General features: G+C 45.2%; 1 protein-coding gene across 1 annotated transcript in view; it reads right to left on the bottom strand.

The window, feature by feature from the left end:
* Nucleotides 1-2,342: 2,342 nt before the first annotated feature.
* Nucleotides 2,343-25,976, bottom strand: part of PLCH2 (phospholipase C eta 2) — a 119,231-nt gene continuing 95,597 nt past the window's right edge. Inside the window, exons 21-22 of the mRNA XM_081923950.1 lie at nt 9,131-9,473; nt 2,343-4,646 (exon numbers count right to left, since the gene is read on the bottom strand). Of these exons, the coding sequence (XP_081780076.1) occupies nt 3,016-4,646; nt 9,131-9,473 (1,974 nt within the window). The 3' untranslated portion in view covers nt 2,343-3,015. The remainder of the gene's footprint in view (nt 4,647-9,130; nt 9,474-25,976) is intronic.

Here is a 25,976-nt window from a genome sequence, read left to right as displayed (position 1 = left end):
CTTTAGTGGCACATGAACCCCTTGGAAACAAATAGGTTAAATAATCTTTATTTTGAGTTGTGTCAGTTGGTTTTACAAATAGATTTTAAATTATTTGCAATATATATATATATATTTATATATATATTTATGTATATATAAGAAATATTACAAACAAACCGACAACAACAACTACAAAAAACAACCCTTGACAAAAAAACTCCCCCCCCCCCTTTAGCCCTGCATAATAAGGGCTGGAAATTAAAATATGTTCTCTTTTTTTAAATAAAAAAGGTGTCTTGATAAATTCTTCCCTTGTTTTCTTCCCCGATAAAATGTACATCCATTGTAATAAATGATAGTGTGTGTGTGTGTGTGTTTAAAGCAAGAACTTTTAAAAGGGTGGGCTTTTTCTGTTTAACTCTGAACAGAGTTAATGTTCTCTAATTTTGTTTAAAACGTTTTTTTTAAAAAGTATTTTGCATGGCAGTGCAAAAACATACAGGCAAACAAACAAACAAAGGGGGTGGAAAGCAATAGGAAGCGGTCATTCCACAGGTGCTATGTACAGCTGACATTTGAAGCATCATAAAATTATTATTTTTAGCTGGCATTTCTGGGGGAAATGACAACTCTCCCCCTGCCCCCCCCGGAGTTATTATGGAGCTAAGCAAAGGCAATGAAAAACATTTTCCTGCCTGTTCTACGATTAGATTTCTGAACCCCTTTTCCTAAATGAGTAGTTAAAATGGGAAAGGAAGAGAATTACTTGGACTTCCCTGAGGGTTCACGCTTCTGTTTGTCCTGTTCTGAAAAAGCACAAGCTTGAGCCGTTTCCCGCTTGTCCTGTGGCTTTCAGGGGTAAGGGGCAGCTTTTCCAAAGGGGTTGTGAAGTCCTCACCACTGAGAACAGCATTGGAAGTCGCTTTATACTGAGCCAGACCACTGGCACTCTTCACTCAGTGGTCCATGCTGACCGGCCAGGGTCTCAGGCAGCATGTCCTCCCTCCAGACTTCATTGGAGATGTTTGGGATTGAACCCGGGACTTCTGCATGCCAGGCAGATGCTCTGCCACTGAGCTACGGCCCTTCCCTGAAGACGCAGGGTCATAATAAGCTGCTTTATACTGAGTCAAACCACTGGTCCACCCATTGCCTACTGCTGATTGGCAGTGGTCCTCCAGCGTTTCAGAAGGTCTCTGGTCTTGCCCCAGCCCTAACCACAGATGCTGGGGATTGACCCTGGAGGCTTCCTGCATGCAAAGCCACTGAGCTACAGCTCCTATAGCATCAAAAGTTCCACGACAGGGATGCTGGAGCCATCAGGTCTTCACAACTTCCAACACAGAAAGGAGACCTTACCTGCACCTACTGGACTAATGTGCAGATAGGAGTTCACTGAACTACTGGCTTTTGAACTTCACAGATGCTTCAAGAGGCTCAAAAAAACTTATCTCTTAAAAAAAATGCATGCTGCAAATTGAATGCAAACTTTCCATGCTAATTTTAAAAATGTGTGTATATTATCAGAGGTTAACGCGAGACAGGCTTGTGAGTGGACACATGCAAAAGCGAGACAGGCTGGAAGTTAGGTGTAGTCGCCCATCTCTACTCCAGAGGAGGCTGACACGTTTGGGCAATTGGGCACTGAACCACTAACCTCTGTCTGCACTCAGGCAGAACCTGTCTTTCTGCCTTCCTACTTACAGACAGCCCTGGGGATTTGAACCACCCGCCAGGCCAATGGGAGGTAGGGTCAGAGCCAACTCATACTATTTTTGCTCCCCTCCTCCTTCTTCCTGCTGAGATCCACCAGGGGCATCACTGAAGAGGAGGAAGCTGACAGCTGGACCGGGTGGAAGTAAGAAGGCAATGCAGGCGAGAGCTGGCTGAGAGGCAGACTAAGGTTGACAGGGCAGTGCCCCGTTTGCCCCGATGGGCCAGCCTCCACTGGAGAAGAGGCAGAAGATTCCCACAGGCAAGCCGTGCAGGGAACAGGAAGCAAGGAAGGCCAAAATGGCTGGGGAATATGTCCCAAAGGCTGGAGACAGGCCATTGCAGTCACATACAATGAAAAAGTGTTAAAGGTAACATGCTAAAGACATGGCTGCCCACGGTGAGTACATTTCCCCCAGCTCTGCCCCAGAAAATCAATCAATCAATCAATTAAGCAGGTCTTTCACACCACTCTCAGCTATACAGAAAAACAAGGGCAGAACAAGCGCCGGAGCTTTTGCATGTTCCAAATGCTGCTTTGGCTTCCGCAACTGAAGTCAGGCTGTAGCACAATGGTGGGAAATCTCAGGCATTTCTATCTGGACCTCAGGATTTGCCCCAGGCCACACAGCCTTTACTCAGACCAAATTTTTTTGCCTGGCTGGAATGTGCTCTTTAACTTATGCTTCTTGCTTGGATGGAGAGACTGTGTGTGTGTGTGTGTGTGTGTGTGTGTGTGTGTAGAAACTAGCTTCACCCACTTTTGCCTTTTGCTCCACCCACCACAAGAACGTGGCCCTCAAAAGGTTGCCCAGAAGGGAATGTGGCCCTTGGGTTGAATAGAGCTTCCCCAACCCTGTTGTAGTAGCTTCAGTGGGAAGATTAAGGCAGCAACTGGCATCAGCTTTAAGTCCAACGCATATTGAAGACTCGCCTTACCAAGAAAAGAAAAAGGGGGAACTCAGACAGGAAGAGAGAATGGTCATGCAGATCCACAGACATGTTTCCCAGGGGAAATGGGGGAGCATCTTTGCAGGATCTATTCCCTTCCCCCAGGAACATTCTGGTTGCCCATTGCCCATATTGCATGCTACAAATTTGCATTATTAGTATTAGTATTAGTATAATTTTCCACACACATAAATTGTCCTTTGGAGGCTGGGAGCGGGAGGGGGAGAAGTGCTATCCTCGGACGAGGGCTCTTTGAGTCCTGTGCGTTTTATTAAAAATATATATGTGTGTGAATGGTTTGTTTGTTTGTTTTGTTGGTTTTGCTCTTACAGGAATGTAAACATCAAGCTTGTTCAGCCCTTCCCAGCGTTAGAGTTTGAAAATAAAGACGACTTCGGTGTCACGGTTCAAGTCAGCTTGGTTCTTGAGTGGGGATGTAAACAGGCCGGCGGAGGCCGTGTCCATACAGGCCCCTTTGGTGAAGCAGCAGGCCCCTTCGGGGTTCCCTCGCTCCTCAATGGGGCTCCCCTTGTTCAGCGCCAGGCTCTTCAGCCTCTGCCTCTCCTGTGCCTGCTTGGCCCGGTTGGCGATGTACCTCACTCTGCTCTGGCTCCTGGATGAAGACCTTCGGAGGAGGCCCACCCCTTCCTCTTCCTCCTCGGACTCAATTGGCTCGAGGCTGGTAGGGGAAGTGATGTCGTTCTCCTGCTGGAAGGTGGTTAGCTTCTTCAGGCGCTCCGTGAGAGGGTCCAGGGGCTTTGCTGAGGACCTGGCTGCCACACAGTGCCGCTGCTCCCTCATTGACCGGGTGATGAAGCTCCGGCTGATGCTGCGGTACTTGCCCTCGAAGACGGACGTGATGTCATCCGAGGTCAGGTCACCAAGGCTTTTCGATTTGGCCTGGTCACTCTCTTGGCCTTTTGGCTTCAGGCAGGACTGCTTGAGGCTCTCCATATACAATCGGCTCCAGGTGTGCCTTCTGGGTAGGGACGGCAACCCTAGCTCGAGACCCTTGGCTAGCGGTCTAGGGCGCAGCTCATCCTCTGTGGCTTGGCCTGACCTCAAGTTGGGATTGGATTTGCTCTTGGTCACCATGGGCATTTCACGCCCGGAAGCGGCACTCGCGGACCACGGGCGTGCACCTCTCCTCTCAGGGATGACTTTGAAGTTCTCGGGCTGGATTCCAAGGTCAGGGAGGCTTTTGCGGGTGAGGTTGGGCATGGAGAGGTCTATGACCGTATCGTTGGAGGACATGCTAGAAGAGGAAGACATGCTGTCCCTGTGACTGCTGGAGTCCAGCTTGCTCCAGATACGGTCATTCACTGTGGCATCAGAGTACACTGCAGCTGTTGGTGAGAAGCCACCAGGAGACCTCATTGGAACTGAGCAGTCACAAAGGTTCTGCCCTTCGCTTTTTGACCTCCTCACTATCACACGAGACATGTGGGGGACTGCGGCACCTTGAGTTACTTGGGGAGAATCTCGAGGCGAAGCTAGCGTGGTGCTCTCCACGTTGCATTGTTGCGGTTGCCTAGCTGCATTGCTGGCCTTCTCGTCCACTCTCTCAACATCCATCAGTTCTTCAGCCATGCCATCTCTCTTCTTCTGGCAACTATGGGTAGAATGAGGCCCAAGGTTGGCCAACGCTACATCATCCTGAGTTTGTGAACCAGCTTGACCTCCATCGCCTCCTTGTTTCTCGTTTCTCCTAATATTTTTTGGTCCCAGAATACTTGTGATGGTTGGGCTGGGAGCAAGGAACCTTCTGTCCTCTGAAACCACCACCGTGTGCTGCGGAAGAGGAACTCTCTGAAGCTGATCTGACGGGTCACGGGAATTATCAGGCACAGACCCTTCCTTGGGATCGCTAGCAGGAGCAGTGGGCAGAGAAAGGCAAAAAGGAGCAGGCTGGTCCTCGTTGGCAACAAAGGGCTCTTCACTGATGGTCTCCAGGCTACATAATGAAGTGACTGACCTCTGCATTGAGAATTGGCGGACATCTGTAGGAAGAAGGAAAGCAGTGAATGAGATTGATCCATTACCGAATGAATTCTTTTGCAGCTACAACTCTAATACATCAGACACAATACGTATAAGGTTGTATCCAACAAAATTATACTTCAAGTAGACCCATGGAAATTAAGGAACCTAAGTTATCCGTGTCCATTAACTTCAATAGGTCGGGCTAGCATTGGATTCAACCCATAATCCACAGAGAATAGATTCAAAACAGCTTGTCCATTGGAAGAATATCAGGTCGTTCTGGGCGATACTTGCCTCTCCCTCATCCCAAACTGTCTCAGAAAACGGAGGGTAGTAAAAGCTGTGACTCCTCCCTACTCTGCCTGGGGCACATACCTTTTAGGGATGGGGGATAATTTCTGCTCATTTTGCATTTAAAGGCAAACTTACATAATTCACACTTTTTGATAAAATACACAAACTGAACCCAGCCCTCCATTCCAAATGTTGCGGTGCAGTTTTCCAGGCAAGTAATGTGCACGAAAATGAAAATAGGTGAAGTGTGCAGCTTGAGGCATACACAGATGAAGATAACACACAAAAATGTGTTAAGGGAAATTGCTTTGCAAAATTGAGTGCATTAGAGAAAAAGGAAGGTGTCTCCCTCCATTCCCAGCTCCTCCTGCAGCGTACCAGAGGAGGTAGGCGGTACATCTCTGTTTGCACATTGCATATAGAGACAGAACACTCCTACCACCTCTTGCTTGACCTGGCTTCTCTGGTAAACGTGCATGCTATAGGAAAGCACAAGAGGGTAGGATTTCCCCTATCCCATTCCTTTATTGTCCTGTGTGGGTTTGGTCTGCTCTGACTTCCAATGCTCCGGAATTTTGAACAAGGATGACTTCTAAAATTAGTGCAGGAATTTGAGCATGCACAGCTTGCCATAGCTTGCAACTCCTTTAGTTCTCGATGCACTTGTGCGTACCAAATTAAAAACAACAGCACTACAGGAAAGTAATTTTTGATGCTGTCATATGCATGATTGTATCAAGATTCTTTCTGTGCTGTGTTTTACCGACACGTGCATGTACTCTGACACATTGGCATAACTCCCCACAAAAAAAATAATAATTACTGATACAATTGCATATACGATTACATCAAATTGTCTTCTTGCAGTGTTTTACCAATGCACATATTGGGGATACTGGGGAGAAGGCGGTCAGGGAGAGGGTAAGGGAAACCATGAATGAACTGAAGGTTGTGGCAAACTTTTCATCTGCAATGCTCTGCACTATAAATCTGAATAAATAAATAATAATAATAATAATAATAAAGTGGAACTGAGGGTTCCTAATGAACTCTGGAAGCTTGTAGGCTTGCCAGAGGCATCTGGCTGGCCACTCTGAGAACAGAATGCTGAACTAGATGGGCCATTGGCCTGATGCAGCTGGGATCTTCTGATCTTCTGATGTTCTTAAGCAAAGGCATGGAATTCAGAATTCCAGAATCCAGGCTTATAACATTAGGATGAACAGAATGCTGGGGGGATCACTTCCCAAGTGCAAGGCATGGGTGACCAAGTTTCCTTCCGTATGCCTAATTCCTTACAGGTTAAGGTGGCGATTCCGTAACTCTGGTTGCCAAAACTCCACATTGGCTATCAAAGGTTGCTTCCACCACCCTCCAATAAATCTCACATCAGCTGAAGACACGCACACACTCACACATGCTTTGGGGAAACAGTGATAAGGGTGGCATCCAACCAACACATCTCAGCAGTTCAAGGAATTACCGTATTTTTTGCTCTATAAGACTCACTTTTTCCCTCCTAAAAAGTAAGGGGAAATGTGTGTGCGTCTTATGGAGCGAATGCAGGCTGCGCAGCTATCCCAGAAGCCAGAACAGCAAGAGGGATTGCTGCTTTCGCTGCGCAGTGATCCCTCTTGCTGTTCTGGCTTCTGGGATTCAGAATATTTTTTTCTTGTTTTCCTCCTCCAAAAACTAGGTGCGTCTTATGGTCTGGTGCGTCTTATAGAGCGAAAAATATGGTAAGTTTGTCCAGTGGAACTTTCTCTCTTCTCCTGCCCTGCACAGCCACTAAATGTAGAGTAGGTTTTTTTGCGGGGGTGGGAGGTGGGTTCAGGGTGCGTGTGAGCAGAGGAGAAAGGCGAAGTTCCTTTGTGCAAGGGTAACATTCCTTGTGTTGACAGGATATGTCAGTTGGATACCGCCCAGTGCCAGTAATATATTTCTTATGGAATCAGCATAACAAAGGATTTTAAAAGGGGAGGTGAGTAAGGGCGAGGGGCTGGATCAAATCCATGCATGGCATTTTTTCAAGAAATCATGCAGAAGTTGGAAAAGGGAAGCAAAGAACGTAAAGGAAGGAGGGGGAAATCAAGCAATACTGCACTTAAACCAGCGATGCTCAACAGTTACCTGTAATTTGCTCATCCTTTCAGTTCTTAACTACAGAGACAAGAGATTGCATGTGGAATAATAGGACAGAACACAGGAGAAAAAAAACCACAGTTAGTTCAGGAAAGGGTGAACACAGGAGAAGGAATAAATTAGTAGGGAGAAGTAAGGGGGAATAAAATCCATTTGGGTAAGCTTCTGGTAGGATCCTGAGAATTCTTTTTTTGACCAACCAGAGGTGTCCAGGCCAAATCGTTAATCAAGGGCGGTAAACCATTTGCCCACCATTCTAAAAACAAGAATAAGAAGGGAGGATGGTTTTAAGTTGTAAGGAAGAGAGATCCCTCACATTTTAATGCTATGTTTCTCATTTGGATTTTGTACAGAAGGATGAGTCTGGGAATGTTGGGCGCCAAATCCGTAACAGAAATAACTCAAATGCCTGGCCACTTGGGGCTACAAAAGGTGGCCCATTTTTTTTGTGGGCCACCTGGCTCCCAAAATCCACTGCTGTGTCAGGCCAACAGACTAGGTCATAGGAATCCACAAGCTGATGATCCCCGATTTATGGTGCTGTGTCAGGCCAACAGACTAGGTCATAGGAATCCACAAGCTGATGATCCCCGATTTATGGTGGCATGTTGTGCCTTCTCTACTCAGAAGCAGGACCCATTGAGTTCAATGGAACCTAGTCCCAGCTAACTGCAGCCAAAGGCTACAATCCTATACACACTGGCACTGGAGCAGGTGGTCCCACTAAACTTAATGGGACTTACGTCTCTATGCAGACACACATAGGATTACTCTACATGCCGATTTGTGCTGCGACGCCTGCAAAAGTATCACATTGAAACAAAACCAAAAAAATTAATCAAATGAAACCTAAGATAAATTAGACTCCCAACCAAAGGGGATCTTCGTACCCATACTCAACATTTATACCAGGATCCTAGCATGTAATTGCTGGCAATACTGATAGAGAATTAGTTCTCTTGTTCCTTATTTCTGCATGATCCTCTGGTTGGACGGGAAAACAAATCTCAGAATTATACTTATGCATTACATGATTAAAACAAAGGGACAGAGATGCGCAGACAAACCACAAAAAATCTACAGAAGGATTTGCTACACCAGCAATGATTTTGCACGTCACAGAAACCAATGCGCATCTAAAACTGAGCACATCTAGAAAGAACTGATGGCTGTGTGTTTGTGTGTGTGTGTGTGTGTTGTTGTTGTTGTTTTTACTCCCCTTGCCCACACTAAACGGAGAGCTACCACAGCAAAATTAAAACAAAGCGCAGGGACTTCTAAGGGGAAACTGAAATGACGACACGATCTAAAGCGGATGGATGGGGTGAAGAAGATCTGGTCTTACCAGTAAAGAATATAGGGGATTTACTTCGAATTTCCTCCAGTTTCTCAGCAAACAAGGCATTCATTTCCCTCTGAAGGGTGCCCGCCTGTTTTCTGGAGGTCTCGGACAAACGTTTGGGGAAGTCGGGGCTTCCGAGGCTCTCTAAGCTGCTGGAGCTGGAGGACATGGAGCCATTGCTGGTGGTGACCAGGTTGACCGTGCTTCCATATTTGCCACCGGGCTGGGCCTGCCACCTCTGCCGGGAATGGCCTTTCGCCCCGTGACATTTGGAGTCCCCGTTTTTCTTCCCTGAGGTCGCAAAGGGCTGGCAGGTCCTGGGCAGGTTATCGGCGCCAGCCCTGCACAGGCGCAGGTCTGGCTCCTGCGGCCTGGGCTGCTGCTCCTGGACCCCCCAGCTTTTAAGCTCTAACCTCTCCTCGCCTCCTGCCAGGCTGCCGTACTCATTACAGTGCGAAGCGTCGTTGGGGGCGGGCCGAGCGTCGCCGTGGTCGCCCCACTTGCACTCTAAATCGGGGCTCTCGTTCAGGCCTATCATGCACTTCATGCAGTTGGTGGCCACGCCGATCCTACCCGATCCATTGATGGCGCAGCGGGCAAAGACGCCCTGCTTCTCGCTAGGAGGCTCCTGCAGGCGGACCCGGTTGGACCTCCGGACCGGCTCGCTGAAGGTCGCGCCCCTTTGCGCACGGCTTTCGCCCTTGCCGAAACTCTGAGCCTTACCTTTCAACCCTTTGCCTTGAGCCTCCCTGTGGACACCGTCTCCGAGAGAGGGTGCCGGGGACCCGCATTCGGGCTCTTGGTCAAAACGAGGGAGGGAGGAGTCGTCCTCCAGTTCGCGGTCCTCGCCGTCCCCTTGGGAGCCGGGGTCTTTGGTGTCGATTGCAATCTCGGGGAAGCCCTTTTTGGTTTTCTTCTGGGTCTTGGTGGGCGCGCTGGCAGTCCGCCGTAAAATGTGGCTGCTAAAGGAGTGTTTGCGGTTGAGTTGGCCAGCAGCATGACTGTCTAGAGAGGCCTGCTTTGGATTTCTGAGAAACAGGCCTTTTAAGCCCAGAGCTTGCTTGGCCTGGAAAAGAGAATAAGAGGGAAAGAAAAAAAAAAACACCCGTAACAGAAGATGTGCATTTCTCTCCCCCAGTGCGCAAAGAAACAAAAGGTTAGTGATGTGCAACGTGGTGTTATTAACCTCATGGGTAGCATCACCTATCCAGGTTGGGCTGGAAGACAGAATGAGGAGGAAGGTATGAGTTGCAAGTTTTTGGTTTCACACTTCTGTCGTCCTGCTAGTCGCCCTCCCCAATTGACCCACCAACCACTTCATTCTGGTTCACTAATGACACTTGCGTGTTTACTCATACAGCTTACATGCATGCTCACTGAGAAATGAAGCCCTGTTGGCGTCAGTGTTGCTTAATTCCAAGTACCTTTGGACGGGACAATTTATTGAGGGGGACAGAGAGTGGTGGCCCACCCACCGTTTTCCAAAGGGATCTTCTACCTTAGCCATAGCTATCACTCTCACGAACCATGTCTTTTGCCTCCTGGAGGGGAGGTCCTGACCCTTGGGCTTCCTGCAGTCAGTCTTGTCCTAGTGCTTATGCTTACATCTTTTAATTGCCAGGGTTTGCCTTCTCCAAAAATGGTTTCCTTGAAACGGCACTGCAAGCTGCCATTTTGTTCAGAGGTACCTGAAAAGGGCTAAGCCTGCCATTCTATGCATGCTTACCTGGGAGTAAGCCCCCCTGAACTCATTGAGGATTACTTCTGAGCAGACATGCATAAGATGGCACGGGGGGAGGGGTACCATCTCCAGTAGATTGGTAAGGAAGAGAACGAAGCACGTAATTAACTCTCATGTGATGAAAGTCTTTTTAGACACACCACACAACCTTTAGGCACTGGTGATGCATGACTATTGCTGGGCATGTTCATAAGTTAGTGTATACACAGTAAACAAGCAAAGTCTTCATTTACACAGTCTAGTGCCCTTTACCCCTGAATAGCAAGGAATTTGCTCCCCATCTGTTCCACCCCGTTCAAGATTTAGAATTTGGTAACATTGAAGGTGGGCATGTCATAACTTTTCAGACACTTGATGCTGATTTGAGAAAGCCAAGGTCGCCGCATGGTTCAGGTATTAATTTTCCACCTCTTCTCCGCTTGTCCTACGGTGGTCTCCGGTCAATTGGTATGTTGCTGAATATTTGCAAAAATCTACAGCACTTTCCTGACTAGGAGTCAAAGTGAAGCAGGAGGCAAAACATTATAATACGTGCAATGTGAGCAACTGTGGCAATACCCAACAGCCTCCAAGTGTCTTAAAAGAAACACCTCCTACCTTCTGAACACAGTGTTCAACACCGCTACAGTCATTCCATGGACACTTGCCAATTTGCTGGTGAATGGCAGCTTCACTTGAAGCTTTCCACACACACACAAAAAAGAGTCTGCTTCAAGTGTAGGATGTTGGGCGACTGCTTGGAACAGAACGAAGTTAACTCTAAGCTACTACGGCTTCACTGTTGAGTAAGGATGGGTGAATTTGTCAATTTCATCTTCTCTCAAATTTAACGTTTTCCAGTGTTAAGTTCGGTCCTCCACATTTCTACATCAGTTGGCCTTTTTCTAAAAGTTCAGGTGAAAATTCAACAGCACTTGAGTGTGAATTTCACCTAATATGCACATTTGCATGCAATACTGCCTAATATACACATATTGGCAAAAACCAGTTGGCAAATGCATTTTGGCATGCCATTTTCAGTCATATTTGGATTTTTATGCACACTGCCCTGGTCGAGGGACGCGGAGGCGCTGTGGGTAAAACCTCAGCGCCTAGGACTTGCCGATCGCTTGGTCGGCGGTTCGAATCCCCGCGGCGGGGTGAGCTCCCGTCGTTCGGTCCCAGCTCCTGCCCACCTAGCAGTTCGAAAGCACCCTTAAGTGCAAGTAGATAAATAGGTACCGCTTTCTAGTGGGAAGGTAAACAGCGTTTCCGTGTGCTGCACTGGTGCGGTTCGCCAGAGCAGCTTCGTCACGGTGGCCTCGGACAGCGCTGGCCCCCGGCCTCTTAAGCGAGATGGGCGCGCAACCCCAGAGTCGGACACGACTGGCCCGTACGGGCAGGGGTACATTTACCTTTACTTTCAGTCATATTTGCATTTTTATGCACACTTTGCCCTGGTACATACACCCTGCTTGGCTGGAGATCTCCACTGCAAAAAATTTGACGAATTTTGAAGGATAACAGTATTTTGGTTCTGATATTGTTTAAGAAAGTGTAGATTAGGAAGGTTTGACTTTAAATGAGAACTGAGTCAAATTTCTCCCCCATTGCTGCTGTTGGAAGATGCGTATTTTTGAAGGAAGGTGGGAATAATTAATTCCTTGAGACTGTACATTGATTAGTTATCTATGCGTAGATAACTACGCATAGTTGGGCTTGAAAGGAAATGGCAAATAGAATTAAAGGGTTGATCAAACTAAGCTCTACTTAAAGTAGACCCATTGAAATCCATGGACCTATGATAGTCATGTGCATTCATTTTAATGGGGATACTCTGAGTAGGGCTAACATTGAATGCAACCTAAAGAAGTCAAAAGACAGGTCTGTTACTCCAACATTTTCTCACTGGAGCTTTTTGCTCCCTATCCTTTATTCTCCTGCTCTGTAGGGATTCAACAGAATGGAAGCTACCAAATTTCAGACCGAAAAGCTAGCTGCTAACGGAGCAGCCCAAAGAACCAAAAATTCAAAATACTGAGTCAAATTGGCAAGGGCATAGAATGACCATCCAAACAGTAATCATACTTTGCAAATAATTCTAAACCCCTTGGGGCACAAACTTCAAGGGAAGGCGGGGAAATCTCTGTACACATATACATAAATAATGTGAAGTCTCCCACCCGCCCCACAAAGAAAGAAAAGTATCCCATTGATGTAATGAGGTGAAGTGTGCAGTGACGGCTCCCCCAGTTCAATCCATCTAGACCATTTGATACATCCCAGTGAGGCTAGCTAGTGACGCTTGAATCAAAACAAGCGATTCAAGGCCCCAAATCCAGTGCAAATTTGGTTGGAAGAAAAGAAAAGTCATTTAAGAAGAAGATCCAGCATATTTGAAAATAAGTAACAGTGGGGGAACTGGGTTCTCCAAACATAGAGGGAAAGAAACAGCAACTGATTCCTGCTTATATCTGAAGGAGGATTTCCTCAAACGATAGGAGGTATCTGGGTGGGGGAGGTAGAATTGGCTCAACCAGAACTTCATTTCCCCCTTTGAAATTAGTAGATGGTGTCTAGTCCACGAATGAGGGTGAGTGATGGATGAGGGTAAGTGATGGACAGGGAGAGGGCAATGGAGGGGTTTTTTCCCCCTATAAAGGATATATTTTATCCTGGATCTGCTTCATAAATGTAGAGCACTCTGGCTGTTCAATGGCCCAGCAAACGTTCCAGGAAATGTTGCAATCCATGTAATGAGTGGAAGATTTAATTTATTTATTTTCAGGAAGTGGAAGAAATAATAAAAAAGAGAGCTAAATAAGGGGGGAAGGGAGAAGAAAACCACCGAATGTTAATGATGTTATCGGTTAGAGAAGCATGCAGAACGTGTCGCTAGGAGCGCACTACACCTTCCTGTGTTGGGAGGAGGAGGAGGGGGTACCTTCAAGGCGTCTAAATTTGCTCTGCTTCTAAAAGGAGACTTTTTTTGACACAGAGAAGTCCACTGAAATCACAAACAGACAGAAGTAAAAGGCAGAAAGTGAGACACCGAACAAGCTGAGGAGGCTACGCAAAGAGATAAAGGCGACATCAGGAGGGCGGTGGCAGTGGAAGGGGGCTGGAGAGAAGCCACACATGAGAAATTTGACGAGCAACACAGATAAGCTATGAGAGAGAGAGAGAGAAGCAATAGGAGGTAGTCATTTGGAGGTAAACATATGAAAAGCTTAAAAGGCAGAGTAGGAGGGCCCTGTGATTCCCTTGGAGTACAGAAAGTTATAATAATGGACCAAGGAGCAGTCAGTTTTCTGAGGACCACAGGGTTGTCTCCCACTGAGTTCTACTCAGAGCAAACCCACCGAAATTAATGGACACAAGTAAGCCATGCCCATTAATTTGAATGGGCCTACTCTGAGTAAGGCAGACTTTGGATGCAACCCATAGCTTTCCTTTTATTTTAAAGCACGTTTTTTAAAAAGCGAATTACAACTAGGGATGGGTGGAGCCATCAAAGTTCGGCCACTCGCAGTTATGCACAGGGCCAGGACCGAGTCCATCCTGTTTCTGTGTGGATTTTCAAGAGGAAGGCCTTAAAAGTCTGCACAGAAACAGCAAGGTAAATAAAAAATAATAATAGAAGTACTTACGAGACGGGCTGGGGGCTGCTGTACTGCCTCTGTTCTTCTAAAAGAGATTTCTGGCCTTTAAACTCTCAGGGAGAACTGTTCACGCACACAAAATACCCCGGGCTGCTTACACATCAAGTTCTGCTCCCCCCAGCAGGGATTTGCTCTCTTGCATTTGAAACATGTGCCCAGAAGAAGCTCTGACTATGGCCTGTGTGTGCCTGGATTAACCATCTTTATCATGTTAAAGGGCAGAAATCTCTTTGGACCGCCCCGCAAAGGAGTCTGCAAGACTATGGGTTCTGAAGTGGACCCACAATTCAGCTGTGTGCAATATATATTAAGTGAATATATTCATGCACCATGAACTGTTTGGATTTAGTATGTGCCATTTTGTATATCCTTATATCTTCCATAAAGTATAACTGCATTAGGCTTGGGAAACAGCCTCGCAACTGGCAAGGATCACACAAATTCGAAGAGGATCTGGACCTGCTGCTACGTCACATGGAGGACTCTGGGAGTAGGCTCACTAGCTGTAGGAATGGCAAATGCCCTCTGGCACAATCAAGCCAGACAGCCCAGGTTGTGTCCTGGAGCTACTTCACAAAGAGGGCAGGGCCTTATGCAACACTGGACCCAGCTAGCTCAAACCTTACATATTCTGCTTCTCATGACCCAGCCGAACCTAGTGGCAAAAATGAGATTGCACCCCAGAGATTGCCCGAGATGGCTACAGAGTTGGGAAGCAGGCCATGCAAACCCCAGCTGGGTTGAGAGAGCCCACGGCAAAGTTCCCACCTATGGTGTGTCTCCCCTATTAGCAGGCTCCTCTTCCACTGGAGAGCCATTAAAAAATTAAAATAAAATGAGAGAGAGATGGTGACCACCATGGCTTTTGGTGGTAGCCATCTTCCCCTTTGTGTATCCCCCTCTCTCAAATATACACAATGCTCCAGAATGATTCAACTTACAGGGCCATTCAGGAACCAGTCCAAAATGGTACCTGAGAGTCACTGAGTGCCAGAGGAAAACAGGTAATGCTTTTTTGTCTTCTTCTTCTTCAAAAAAAAAAAAAAAGGAGTTGAGGGTTAAGTGTCAGAGGCAGGCTATCCCAGGGCGCTTGGGCTCCAGCCTGAATATGCTTCATGGCTGATTTCTGCACATTGTACGGCTGCTAAAAATGAAGGAGCCGACTTGGCTGTTGTTGTTTTAGGTCAACTGGCAAGTCTAGCCTCCGAAGTTAGCAATGGGAAAAGAGGTAATTCAGCAGATAAAGCATACACAGTGAAACAGCTGCCCCTTAAAGCCCCCTCCCCTCTTCTATACCTTCAAAAGCTGCTTATCAGAAATCCAGTAGCTGTATGCCCCAGACGTAACTCCGCAAACCTCTCCTCCCTGCCTCCTTTTACACTTAACTTCAAACCTCAGCCTACCTGAACTGTAAACTCTTCAAGACTGAGGCCTAATCTGTGAGAATCTTGCATAGCAACAAGCTTCTATATTTTCAGACTCCTAAAATCGGGTAGAAACCATTACCTAGCAACAGCAGAATAAGGAAATCCATTGACTAACATTGGCCAGAGAAGTGCCTTTTTAAGGAAAGCTACACACCTGTTACACAACTCTTGGGTAAAAGCACATATATTTTCTCCCCCAAATTTGGCATGGACTGCCTTCAGACTTGCCTCTCCTACACTGCCCACCTTTGCACCAGTCTGTTGAGCAATTTTCAAACTCTAGAAGCCAGGGCAGGGAACCAGCTGGGCCAGATCTTTATCTCCCCACAGCCAATGGGCCAACTTTGACAGATGAATATGTCAATGATCTGATATCATAATTAAATCAGGGAATTGACAGAAGGGTGGTTCCGCCTGTGAGAATTTTTGCAGTCAAACATAATAATGCATATCTATGCTAGTTAGTGAATGAAAGGGTTAAGGGCCACAGAGCTGTAAATTTTCAGAGGTGACTCATCTTCGAGGAGGGATAGTTTCCTGTTCCTCTCTTTTCTTTTTTGAACCATGCAAGCTGACCACACACATGAGGCTGGAGCTCAGTAGCCCAGTCTCCATGTTTGAAGATACTTCCAGTATTCTGCTACCAAGAATACCTTGCCTGTGTTGTTTCTGCTGTAGCACTGAACAATGCATGAGAGAGAACAGTGACTACTGTAAGTAAAGCATTTAAACTTACTAAAGTTTGTGGTCTATTCAGTCTGAGAGGGGTAGAGACAGGGGAGCTCAATTGCAAGTGCTTAATAGTGGGACAATTAAAGGTCTAACAATGTATATTTCCTATGCTTTGCAAACACTACATAGATCTGTGTTTTAAACTCTGCTGTGGGCTGTTTTGGCTAAAGAGTGGGTCAAACCCCACACAGTTTTTTTCAATTTAGGAAGTCAGCTGTTTTTTCTTTGTAGTTCCCCACACATGTGAGACTTAAGGATTAACTGGTATTCCCCAATTATTTCCCAACACTGCCAACAGGTCAACATTGGCCCTCAGGGTGTGTGTAAGGGAGAAGGTGGTGTCCAAGAAGGAATTAATTCCTCAGTTGATGGGCATGGAGTTCAATCACACTTTCTGCCGGGTTTGGAAGGTCAAAGCAATTTTCCATGGGGAACTGAATCAGTTTATGACATGAGCCACAGAACCTTCTGCCTCCTCACAATTTCTACCTTTTAAAAAATCACCCTAATAAAACATTATCCCTGCCCTGGGTTGGTCTTCAGTTGTCCCAGGGTGGGGTGGCCTGATAGAGGTCACAGGGTGGGATCAGTAGGCTGTACAGAGCCCTACTTCATACTTATATCCAGCAAAAGGGATGACACTTCCTCTTCTTTAACTTTGATGGAACACAGCAGGGAGGAAGATGGGGACAAAAACCAGAATTAGTTGGCTCTGCTTGTCATGGGTCCACCTACTGTGAGCCTCTCTGCCTTCCACCCAACTAGTCCCAATAGGATCAGCCATCAATCACTGCTTGAACATCAAGTTTGGTTTAATATTCAGTGGGATGGATTTATGGTCTCATTAAGCCCCCCCTCCCCAAAAAAGGTTTGTTCCATAGCAAGATTAGAGCTATGAATTAACATATTGACTTCGCTTCAATAAAAACTGAAGCAGACAGAAATAGTAATGAGAAGCAACAAGGGGCAGGTAATAGATTTGAGAACACTGAGACGAGAAATAAAGCAATCAGCTTTGGAAATTGGAAGAAATTGGAAAGGTGGGGAGAGGCGCCAGGATGAGTCTGCAAGATACAATGGGGGTCTTTTGATGCTCTTAAAAGAGAGCGACACTCGGTGGACAGGGTTCGGATGGGAATCCAGCAAGGCCTCAAATTGCTGCCAGGGCTTAAAAAAAGAAGTGTCAGTCAGCTGTAAATTAAAACCATCCATCAAGAAGCCACCCGGGCAGAAAGCGAGAAATCAAAGAGGGTCAGAATTATGTGGCACTGATCAAAGGAGGTTAAACAGGCTGAAAATTGCCTTCAGTCAAGAGGTGGGGAAGCCTAAGGTAAAATGGTGTGTGCGCGCACAAACATGCAAAGCTTGAAGGGTGTCCAAGTTGCTCAAGCTTCAAAGAAATTAAGTATGGACTGTGCCATTATGAAATGTCCTAGCTATCTTTTTCTCTTCTTCTTTGGCGATCACTCGTAGCCGAGTAACATTGTCTTCCATAAACACCGTTTTAACAGTGAGTCCGTAAGTGACTGTGGAGGCCAATTCTGGATCCACACGCCCTTCCACCGTGGGGACATAGGTTTCCAGGCAGGAGTTGATCACGGTGAGGGTTTGCCAAGCGTGCCTTCCTCTTAGAAGAAGAAGAAATAGTGTTTGGATTTGATATTCTGCTTTATCACTACCTGAAGGAGTCTCAAAGCGGCTAACATTCTCCTTTCCCTTCCTCCCCCACAACAAACACTGTGAGGTGAGTGGGGCTGAGAGACTTCAGAGAAGTGTGACTAGCCCAAGGTCACCCAGCAGCTGCATGTGGAGGAGCGGAGACGTGAACCCAGTTCCCCAGATTACGAGTCTACCGCTCTTAACCACTACACCACACTGGCTCTTAGCATGTTTCTCCCTTTCGTCCTGAAGTCGAGCATCTTCAAAGCCCGTTACTTCCAGGTTGCCGTGGAGCGCAACTCGAATGTGCTCATCCCAAAGCACATTCAACCTGAGGTATGACTGTACATGGTTTGAAACCTGCGTATCTGAAGATCAGCTGTTCCTGCATCAACTTGTCCAACTTTCCTCCATGAAAACCTCCCCTACAGCTACCACAGAAGTGTGAATTGTTCCATAATTTGTTTTCTGTATAAGGAAGCTGCCTTGTTGCATCAGGACATTGCTTAGCATCATCTTCACAGTCTGTGACTGGGGTTTCTTGAAGTTGGGACCTAATTTGCACCTTAGCTATAGCCTTTCTCAATTATTACCTTTCCTGGTGTGCCACAAACACCCAAGCTGTGGAACAGCCATCCCAATATGTGGCGTCAATATTATTATGGACTTTTAGGTGGCCAGGTTAAGACACCATTCTATTATGCTTTCAGTGAATGAGGTCTTTTCTGTTACTGCTTATAAGAGACACATCAGACATGCCACATACACGCCAAAGACTTTTGGGGAGAGAGGCAGAGTATGGGTGTTTATATGGATTTGAGAGCCAGTGTGGTGTAGTGGTTAAGAGTGGTAGACTCATAATCTGGTGAACCGGGTTCGCATCCCTGGTCCTCCACATGCAGCTGCTGGGTGACCTTGGCCTAGTCACACTTCTTTGAAGTCTCTCAGCCCCACTCACCTCACAGAGTGTTTGTTGTGGGGGAGGAAGGGAAAGGAGAATGTTAGCCGCTTTGAGACTCCTTCGGGTAGTGATAAAGCGGAATATCAAATCCAAACTACTACTACTCTTCCTCTTCTTCTTCTTTTTCTTCTTCTTCAGACAAGTGACATTCCCAGCCCATTATGGAGATGTCAGGACTGGGCCTGTAACCTCCTGCTGCATAGCACATAGCACATAGCTCATTGAGCACAGCCTGCCCTGGTGTAAGTTGTTGTTGAGCTAAGTGGGAGCCAAAGTGGTCACCGGGCTATCAAAACCAAACTCTATGCAAGTGGACAATTCTTAGGGAAGTCCAACACAGTCACATTTGATTTCAAAAGACGGAACTTCCAAAAAAATAAAAAGATGAAGCGAATGGTAAAAAAGGAAGTCGAAAGGAAAATGCAAGAGGGTCAATTTATTCCAGAACGCTTATGGATTGTTTGATGCCCCACTAACAGAAGCTCATCTGCAATGAACGCACACCACCGATCAGTGAAGGCGGTGATGGGGCCAAGAAGATGCCAGCATGGTCTAACAAGCAGAGTCAAGGAAGCTATTAAAGGCAGGAAGGCTCCCTTCAGAAAACAGAAGCCTTGTCCAAATGAAGAGAACAAAGAGGAACACGGATTTTGGCAACAGGAACGCAACGAGACAATAAAGGAAGCAAATAAAGAATTTGAGGATCACTCTGAGTGCTCCCCTGGTTCTTTCATTGCAGCTTTTGCAAAGCCAGTTTGAGTTCAAATCTTCTCTCCCAAGGAAAAATGTTCCTTTGCAGCACAGCTTGAGCTTCATCTGGGCTGCAAACGAAGATCTTAGTTGAAAGTGGGGCTTGGGTTCAGTTGGCCGATCAGACCTACTGCAAGCCTTGCTTTCAGCAGGGTTCAGCTGTGCCCGGGAGCTCCTGAAAAGGCAACTCGTAAGTACTGTTGGTTCCACCAGGAACCAGCACTGGTCAACTCTGCTTTTGGCAGTGGCCAGCTGCACTTAGGGTTAGGCAAACCTGCCAATTCTAGTTTCTCTCCATTTCCCATTTTCCCATTTAGATTTAGCTCTCTATGTTTCTGTATCAGTTTGCATTTTTTTTAATACAGTGGTACCTCGCAAGACGAAATTAATTCGTTCTGCGAGTTTTTTCGTCTTGCGAATTTTTCATCTTGTGAAGCACAGATTCCCATAGGAATGCATTGAAACTTGCAAGACGTTTTCATCTTGCGAAGTAAGCCTATAGGGAAATTCATCTTGCGAAGCAACTCAAAAAACGAAAAACTCTTTCGTCTTGCGAGTTTTTTGTCTTACGAGGCATTTGTCTTGCGAGGTACCACTGTATAGAAAAGGCTCATAATTTCTCCTAATATACACATGCTTGTGGGCAATTTTGTCTGAGACCACACATTTGTTTTCATATATATATATTTATGTGCACTTTGCCCATTATATACATTTTTGTACACATTGCTTGGCCAGAGAACTATGTTGCAAAATTTGAAAAAAGAGAGAGGTGAATTTTGAAGGATTGCTGTGTTTTGTGTATCGTTTCAGAAAGTGTGAATGTGTTCAAAAATGCATGTACAGGTCTAAAAATGCATACAGTTCATACTTTAGCATGAAAGCAACGCACAAATTTGTGTTATATTAGGGGAAATTGCGGACGTTAGAGGTAATTACATAGAAAACGGTGAAGGTTAGAAGATCCCAATTAAATGCTGATGAGTTCCTATGAGGACTTTAAAAATAAATAAATCACAAACTGATGTAGAAATGGGCAGAAATCAATGCAAAACTGGGGAAACGAGAAACTAGATTCATCCATCCCCAGCCTTGACACAAACAGATAAAAGTCCCCTGCCTGCTGCACAGCTTGTAGGTAGCAGAAACCAGCTGAATGTTGTTTTTAACTTTGGAACTGGATGAAAGACCCACAGAGCTCTATAAGGAGAGAGAGAGAGACTCAAGTTGCTTTCAAGTCTTAACTTTTATCCTTCTGGCTTCCCTTCTTTTAAGATTGGTAGAGGTGGACCCTCCCCCCCCCCGCCACTCTCTCTCTCTCTCTCTGCCTGACCGTCCTTTGCACACGTTGCCAGGCAACACTCGGACTCTTCCTTCTTCCCCTCAGGTTCCGGAGAATCTGGAATTGGATTCTCTCTGGCTCCTCCTGAGCTCCTTGAACCCAGACAGAGGCTTGCTTGTTCTTTTCAGTACATTTTCCTTGCCCTAATTACCATCCCCTGTCACATTTTCCCTGCCTTTAATTAGGGCTATGCAACAACAGCAGCACGGTTGAGAAGCTGCATTTTGGAGAGGAGGTATATTTTTCTCTTCCCCCCCCCTCCCACCATCTCATTCCTGTCCCCTCTATCTACCTCCCAGTCTTTTATTAATTAGTTTCGAGGTCTGAGATGCTTTTTCAAGCGAGGCCGAATGCGTCAAAGAGATGGGCAGAGGGACAGCTAAGACAGGGCCGAACTACACATTACATTAATATCAAATCTTAGCTCCAAACGAAATAGGTACCCCTACTTTAAGTACTACAAAGGACCTTAACATTGCCGAACAAAAGATGACCTCCAACAGACCTGACACACTGAGCTCAACACCAAATGAGGCCAAAGAAATGGAAGTAGAGACTGAAAACAGTCCAACTGTCCATAACAGCCCACCAGCCACAGAAATTTCTCAGGAACAAGGAACAGTTAAGGAAGAAAACCAAGAAAGGGAGGAAACTTTAATTTCCCGCACTTTAAAAAAAAATCTAAGAGATCCACCACCATGTTCCCCACCGAAAGCAGCGACAAATGGCTGTATCTGCACAAGACAAAATCCCTCGCTGGACTTAATAACAGAACTAGAATGACTAAATGCTGTCAACCAGCCACCAACTCAAAAACGGACCCTACGCTTGCTGTCCTGGAATATCGCAGGATGGGGAAACAAAGGCGGAGACCCAGACCTAATGAACTTCTTTAAAGATTTTGAATTAATACTTCTACAAGAAACATGGTCAACTAGAGATATCAAAATCAACGGATTCACCTCCTATACGAAACCCGCATCGAAAACAAACACGAAGGGCCGGCCGAAAGCAGGGTTCTGTTGTATGATCAAAGACAACTTAGGGTTTGAAATCAAGCAACTAGAAGAATGCTTACCACTTGCACAAGCTCTACTTTTAACCCAAAACAAAGATTCTTTGCTACTTGTAAATGTCTATATCCCCCCAACCAAAAATAACAGCAGCAGTGAAAACTGGTCACAACTAACCTCTTATATAGAAAACTTGACCGATAAATACCCAAATGCCTCACTGATAATAGCAGGTGATTTTAATGCCAGAGTAGGAACCAACAATGAACAACTATGTAGCAAACTAAATTGGAATACTGATAATGATATCGCACATGCCCTGAAAATAGGACGATTCTCCAGAGACAGGGTTGTTAACAACGAAGGCTTACGCCTACTTGAATTATGTAACAACTTTAATTTGCAGATTGTAAATGGTTCAACAAAAGGCGATAGAAGCGGGGAGTTTACATACTTCTCCCCCCGAGGATGCAGCGTCATCGACTATATTCTTGTCCCTTATAATATTATAAACTTGATCATGGACTTCAAAATTGGAACGCGCACTGAAAGCGACCATCAGCCATTATCGTTGTCTATTAACTTAAAGGACGAAACCAAAATCACTAAGTACAATACCATAGAACCTTCTCAATACAAACAAATGACCCAATTAAAATGGTCCCAGGAAATGAGTGTAGCAGTGGGGCAAAAACTTACAGCCAACTTGAGAAAACAAGTATTATCCAACTTAAAGATCACTAATTTCTACAGTGATATTCCGAAAATTTATAATGAAATCTTCCAAATGTTTGTAGAGCTTAGTACTCCACCTAAAGTTTGGGTACTTAAACATACCGCTAGCCCTTGGTTTGATGATGAATGTTTCCAGCTAAAAAGAAAACTGCGCCAAACATTTAAAAATAATCGCACTAAACTAGAGCCCTCTTATCTTGATGAAAAAAGAAAATATCATTACATTCTGGCCGAAAAGAAACAGAAATACGCAACCCAAAAATGGCTACAATTATTTGACTCAATTCAGAGTAAAAACAACAAAGCGTTCTGGAACTTAGTGTATGGAGGATTGAAAGCCGAAAATCAACTAACTCTACCACCAATTGCAGAATCCAAATGGTCCCAATACTTTACATCTGTATTTAACAATCTACATAGTGAACTTAAAGGAAATGAAACCACTAAAAATAAAATTATTAAACTCCAGGAGTGGCCAAGGGTAGAGGAAGAGGAAATTAGAGAGATAGTTAAAAATTTCAAATCGGGGAAATCTCCTGGGCCAGACGGTCTACCAATAGAATTATTTAAGACCTATATAGATTGGTGGGCAGAACCCTTAGCCCAACTGTTTACGCTTATAGATAAATATGGGATCATACCTGAGATATGGCTAAGATCAATAATTATTCCAATCTTTAAAAATGGCGACCCAAAAGAACCAAGGAATTATAGACCGATAAGCCTTCTATCAGTGATAGGGAAAATCTACGCTAAGCACCTCTTATCTAAACTCCTTACCTGGATGAAAAATCTAAATTTACCAGGGAAAGAACAAATAGGTTTCTCCAAAGGTTGCTCTACACTAGACCACTGTCTTATTCTTATGCATCTGGTTGAAAAATACAGATCCCAAAGGCAATCTAAGATATACGCTGCTTTTGTAGATTTTCGTGGTGCATTCGACTCAATTGACCGCCCAAAGTTGTGGAGGAAACTCGCAGAATTAAAAATTGATCAGCGCCTATTGATTCTAATGCAAAATCTACACTCTTCCAATACCTGTCAAGTCAAACTTAACATCAAAGGTCACCTTTCATCAGACATCCCAATCTCGAAAGGGGTAAAACAAGGGTGCATTCTTGCCCCCTTTCTATTTAATTTATTTTTATCAGACTTGCCAGATTACCTTCAAAAAATAGAATCACATGCCCCTAAACTTAATCAGAAACCAGTTCCTCTCTTACTATACGCAGACGATGCTGTCCTACTATCCTTAACGAGCTTGGGTCTAAAACGTCTTATATCTTCACTGATCCTCTATTGCGAATGTAACAAACTCTCTATAAACTATGAGAAGACAAAAATTTTGGTCTTCTCGAATGGTTGGAAATTAGAGAAATGGAAAATAAGAGGGCAAGAAATCCAACAAGTGAAAATCTATAGGTATCTGGGAATCTTATTCCAGAGCAATTTAGGGTGGGCAACCCATCGCACAAATGCCATAAAACAGGCAAAGTGCATCTCATCAGCAGTTGCCCGTTTTCATTATCAGAAAGGTAATCAATTTATTCCTGCGGCAAATCAGATATTTCAAACAAAAGTGCAATCCCAGATATTCTATGGAATCCCGCTATGGGTCCAAGCATATAACAATGATTTAAAAAAGATTCACTCTAGCTTTCTGAGACGTATTCTTGGACTCCCAGCTATGATCAAATATGAAACAATGTGTGCAGAAATAGGCATACACACAATGGAATATTGGGCATGGTCCACCTCAATAAAGTATTGGTTACGCTGCCACTTCCGCTGCCCTCCATCAAGTCTGCTCGCTGATTTGCTCAAAGACTCCTATAAATCAAGATGGTATCAGCACCTCGAAAAAAAGATTGAATCTTTAGGCGTCGAGCTGGAGTCCCTGTACAATTCTAATGAGCAATATATTTCCCATAATATCCTAACTAGACTAAAGGATGTCGAGAGACAAAATATTATGGCAGCTGTAAACAAAATTTGCTCCCCCATATTCTATGAATTAAATATCTTAGATAGCAGAGCCAATTACGTCACTAAACTAATAATCCCAGCCCAACGTAGGGCTTTTATGCTGGCCCGCTTGAATGTTTTTCCCTCAGCATTTGTCAGGGGAAGATATCAAAACATTCCTAGAAACAAGAGACTCTGCAGATGCTCTATGAATGTCCCGGACACTGTAGAGCATATTCTCCTTCATTGCCCATTGTACAGTACGCTCCGTCAACGCGTGCTGTCCCCTCTTTTGGGTGGTCTGGAACCGCAGCAAGGTGAATGTGTGGGATTCTACCTATCCGACGTTGACCAAAGGGTAACGGCGGGGGTAGCCGAGTTTTTGGCAGCAGTCCTCCAAGGAGCAGGTTAACAAGGAAAACCACTGACTCTATATGTATATATATATATGTACTTAGCAAACTGCTGCCTTTTTTATATATATTTCAAGGCTTTTATATGTTATTTTCTCTTTTAAGGTTTTATTTCCATAATGCCTAATAAAGGTTTGATAAAGTAAGTAAGTAAGTACATTACATTAATTACACAGTGCAAGGTTTTTCTTTCAAAAATATCCAGGGCAAGCAGGGGTGGCAATGAGTTGAATCAGGATCTTGGTGCGGATAAGCCCCCTGTTTCAATAAGATGTAGAACCCCAGCCCCACAACACAACATACTGATGTAGAAACATATGAAGAGCCTTGTCGAGGTAGACAAAAAAGACCTATCTTCTCAAGTATCCTGTTTTCAAAAGTGGCCAGCAGGATGGCTCTGGGAAGCTCACAAGTGGAACATGGAGGGCATTCCCCAGTTGTTTCTCCCTTTCCAACATCTGGTATCTTGCCCACACACATGGAAGTTCCATTTAATTCCTGCTTCTGCTGTTTTGATTTTGTAGGATTTTATACATTTGCTGTTGTGGTGGTGGTGGGACGCTAACTGGAATTATTTTCATAGCATGCTGCCTTGAGAGATTTTAATGATGAGGGAAGTAGGGGGGCGGGAATCCAAAATTTAAAGGGAATTGGGAATCCAACAACATCTGGAGGCTCGCTGGTTGTCCACTATCACCATATCTTATGGAAGCATCTACCATAAGTTATGGTCCAAGTGAATTCTAGTGTTGTACGTGGGAGAGGAGAGGAGAGGGGAAAGATCTAGCTACCATGAAAGGACAGAACTGCAACTAGTCTTCTAGATGCAGGTCATATCGCCCAACCCTCTGCAATGCAGGAATCACAGCTAAAGATTCCCTGACAGGTGAGCACCTAACCTCTGTTTAAATAAATACCTCCAAGAAAGCAGAGTTCGCCTCCTTCTGAGGGAGCCTGTTCCATTTTGAACAGCTTTTACTGTCCAAAAGTTCTTCCTAACCTTTACTCAGAATCTGCTTTCTTGCAATTGGAATCCACTGGCTCGGGGTCCTACCCTCTGCAGCAGCAGCAAACCAGCTGGTTCCATATCTTCCATGTGACAGCCCTTCAGAGAATGGCCACATGCACAGAGGAGCAGTAAAACTTTACTGGGACACCCCTTTGTTTTGTTTCCTGGTGATGAATCT

This window comes from Podarcis melisellensis (assembly GCF_964234715.1).
Source record: "Podarcis melisellensis genome assembly, chromosome: 8".
Classification (NCBI taxonomy): domain Eukaryota; kingdom Metazoa; phylum Chordata; class Lepidosauria; order Squamata; family Lacertidae; genus Podarcis; species Podarcis melisellensis.
Note: the sequence above shows the minus strand (reverse complement) of the source record. Positions and strands in the feature narration are given on the sequence as shown.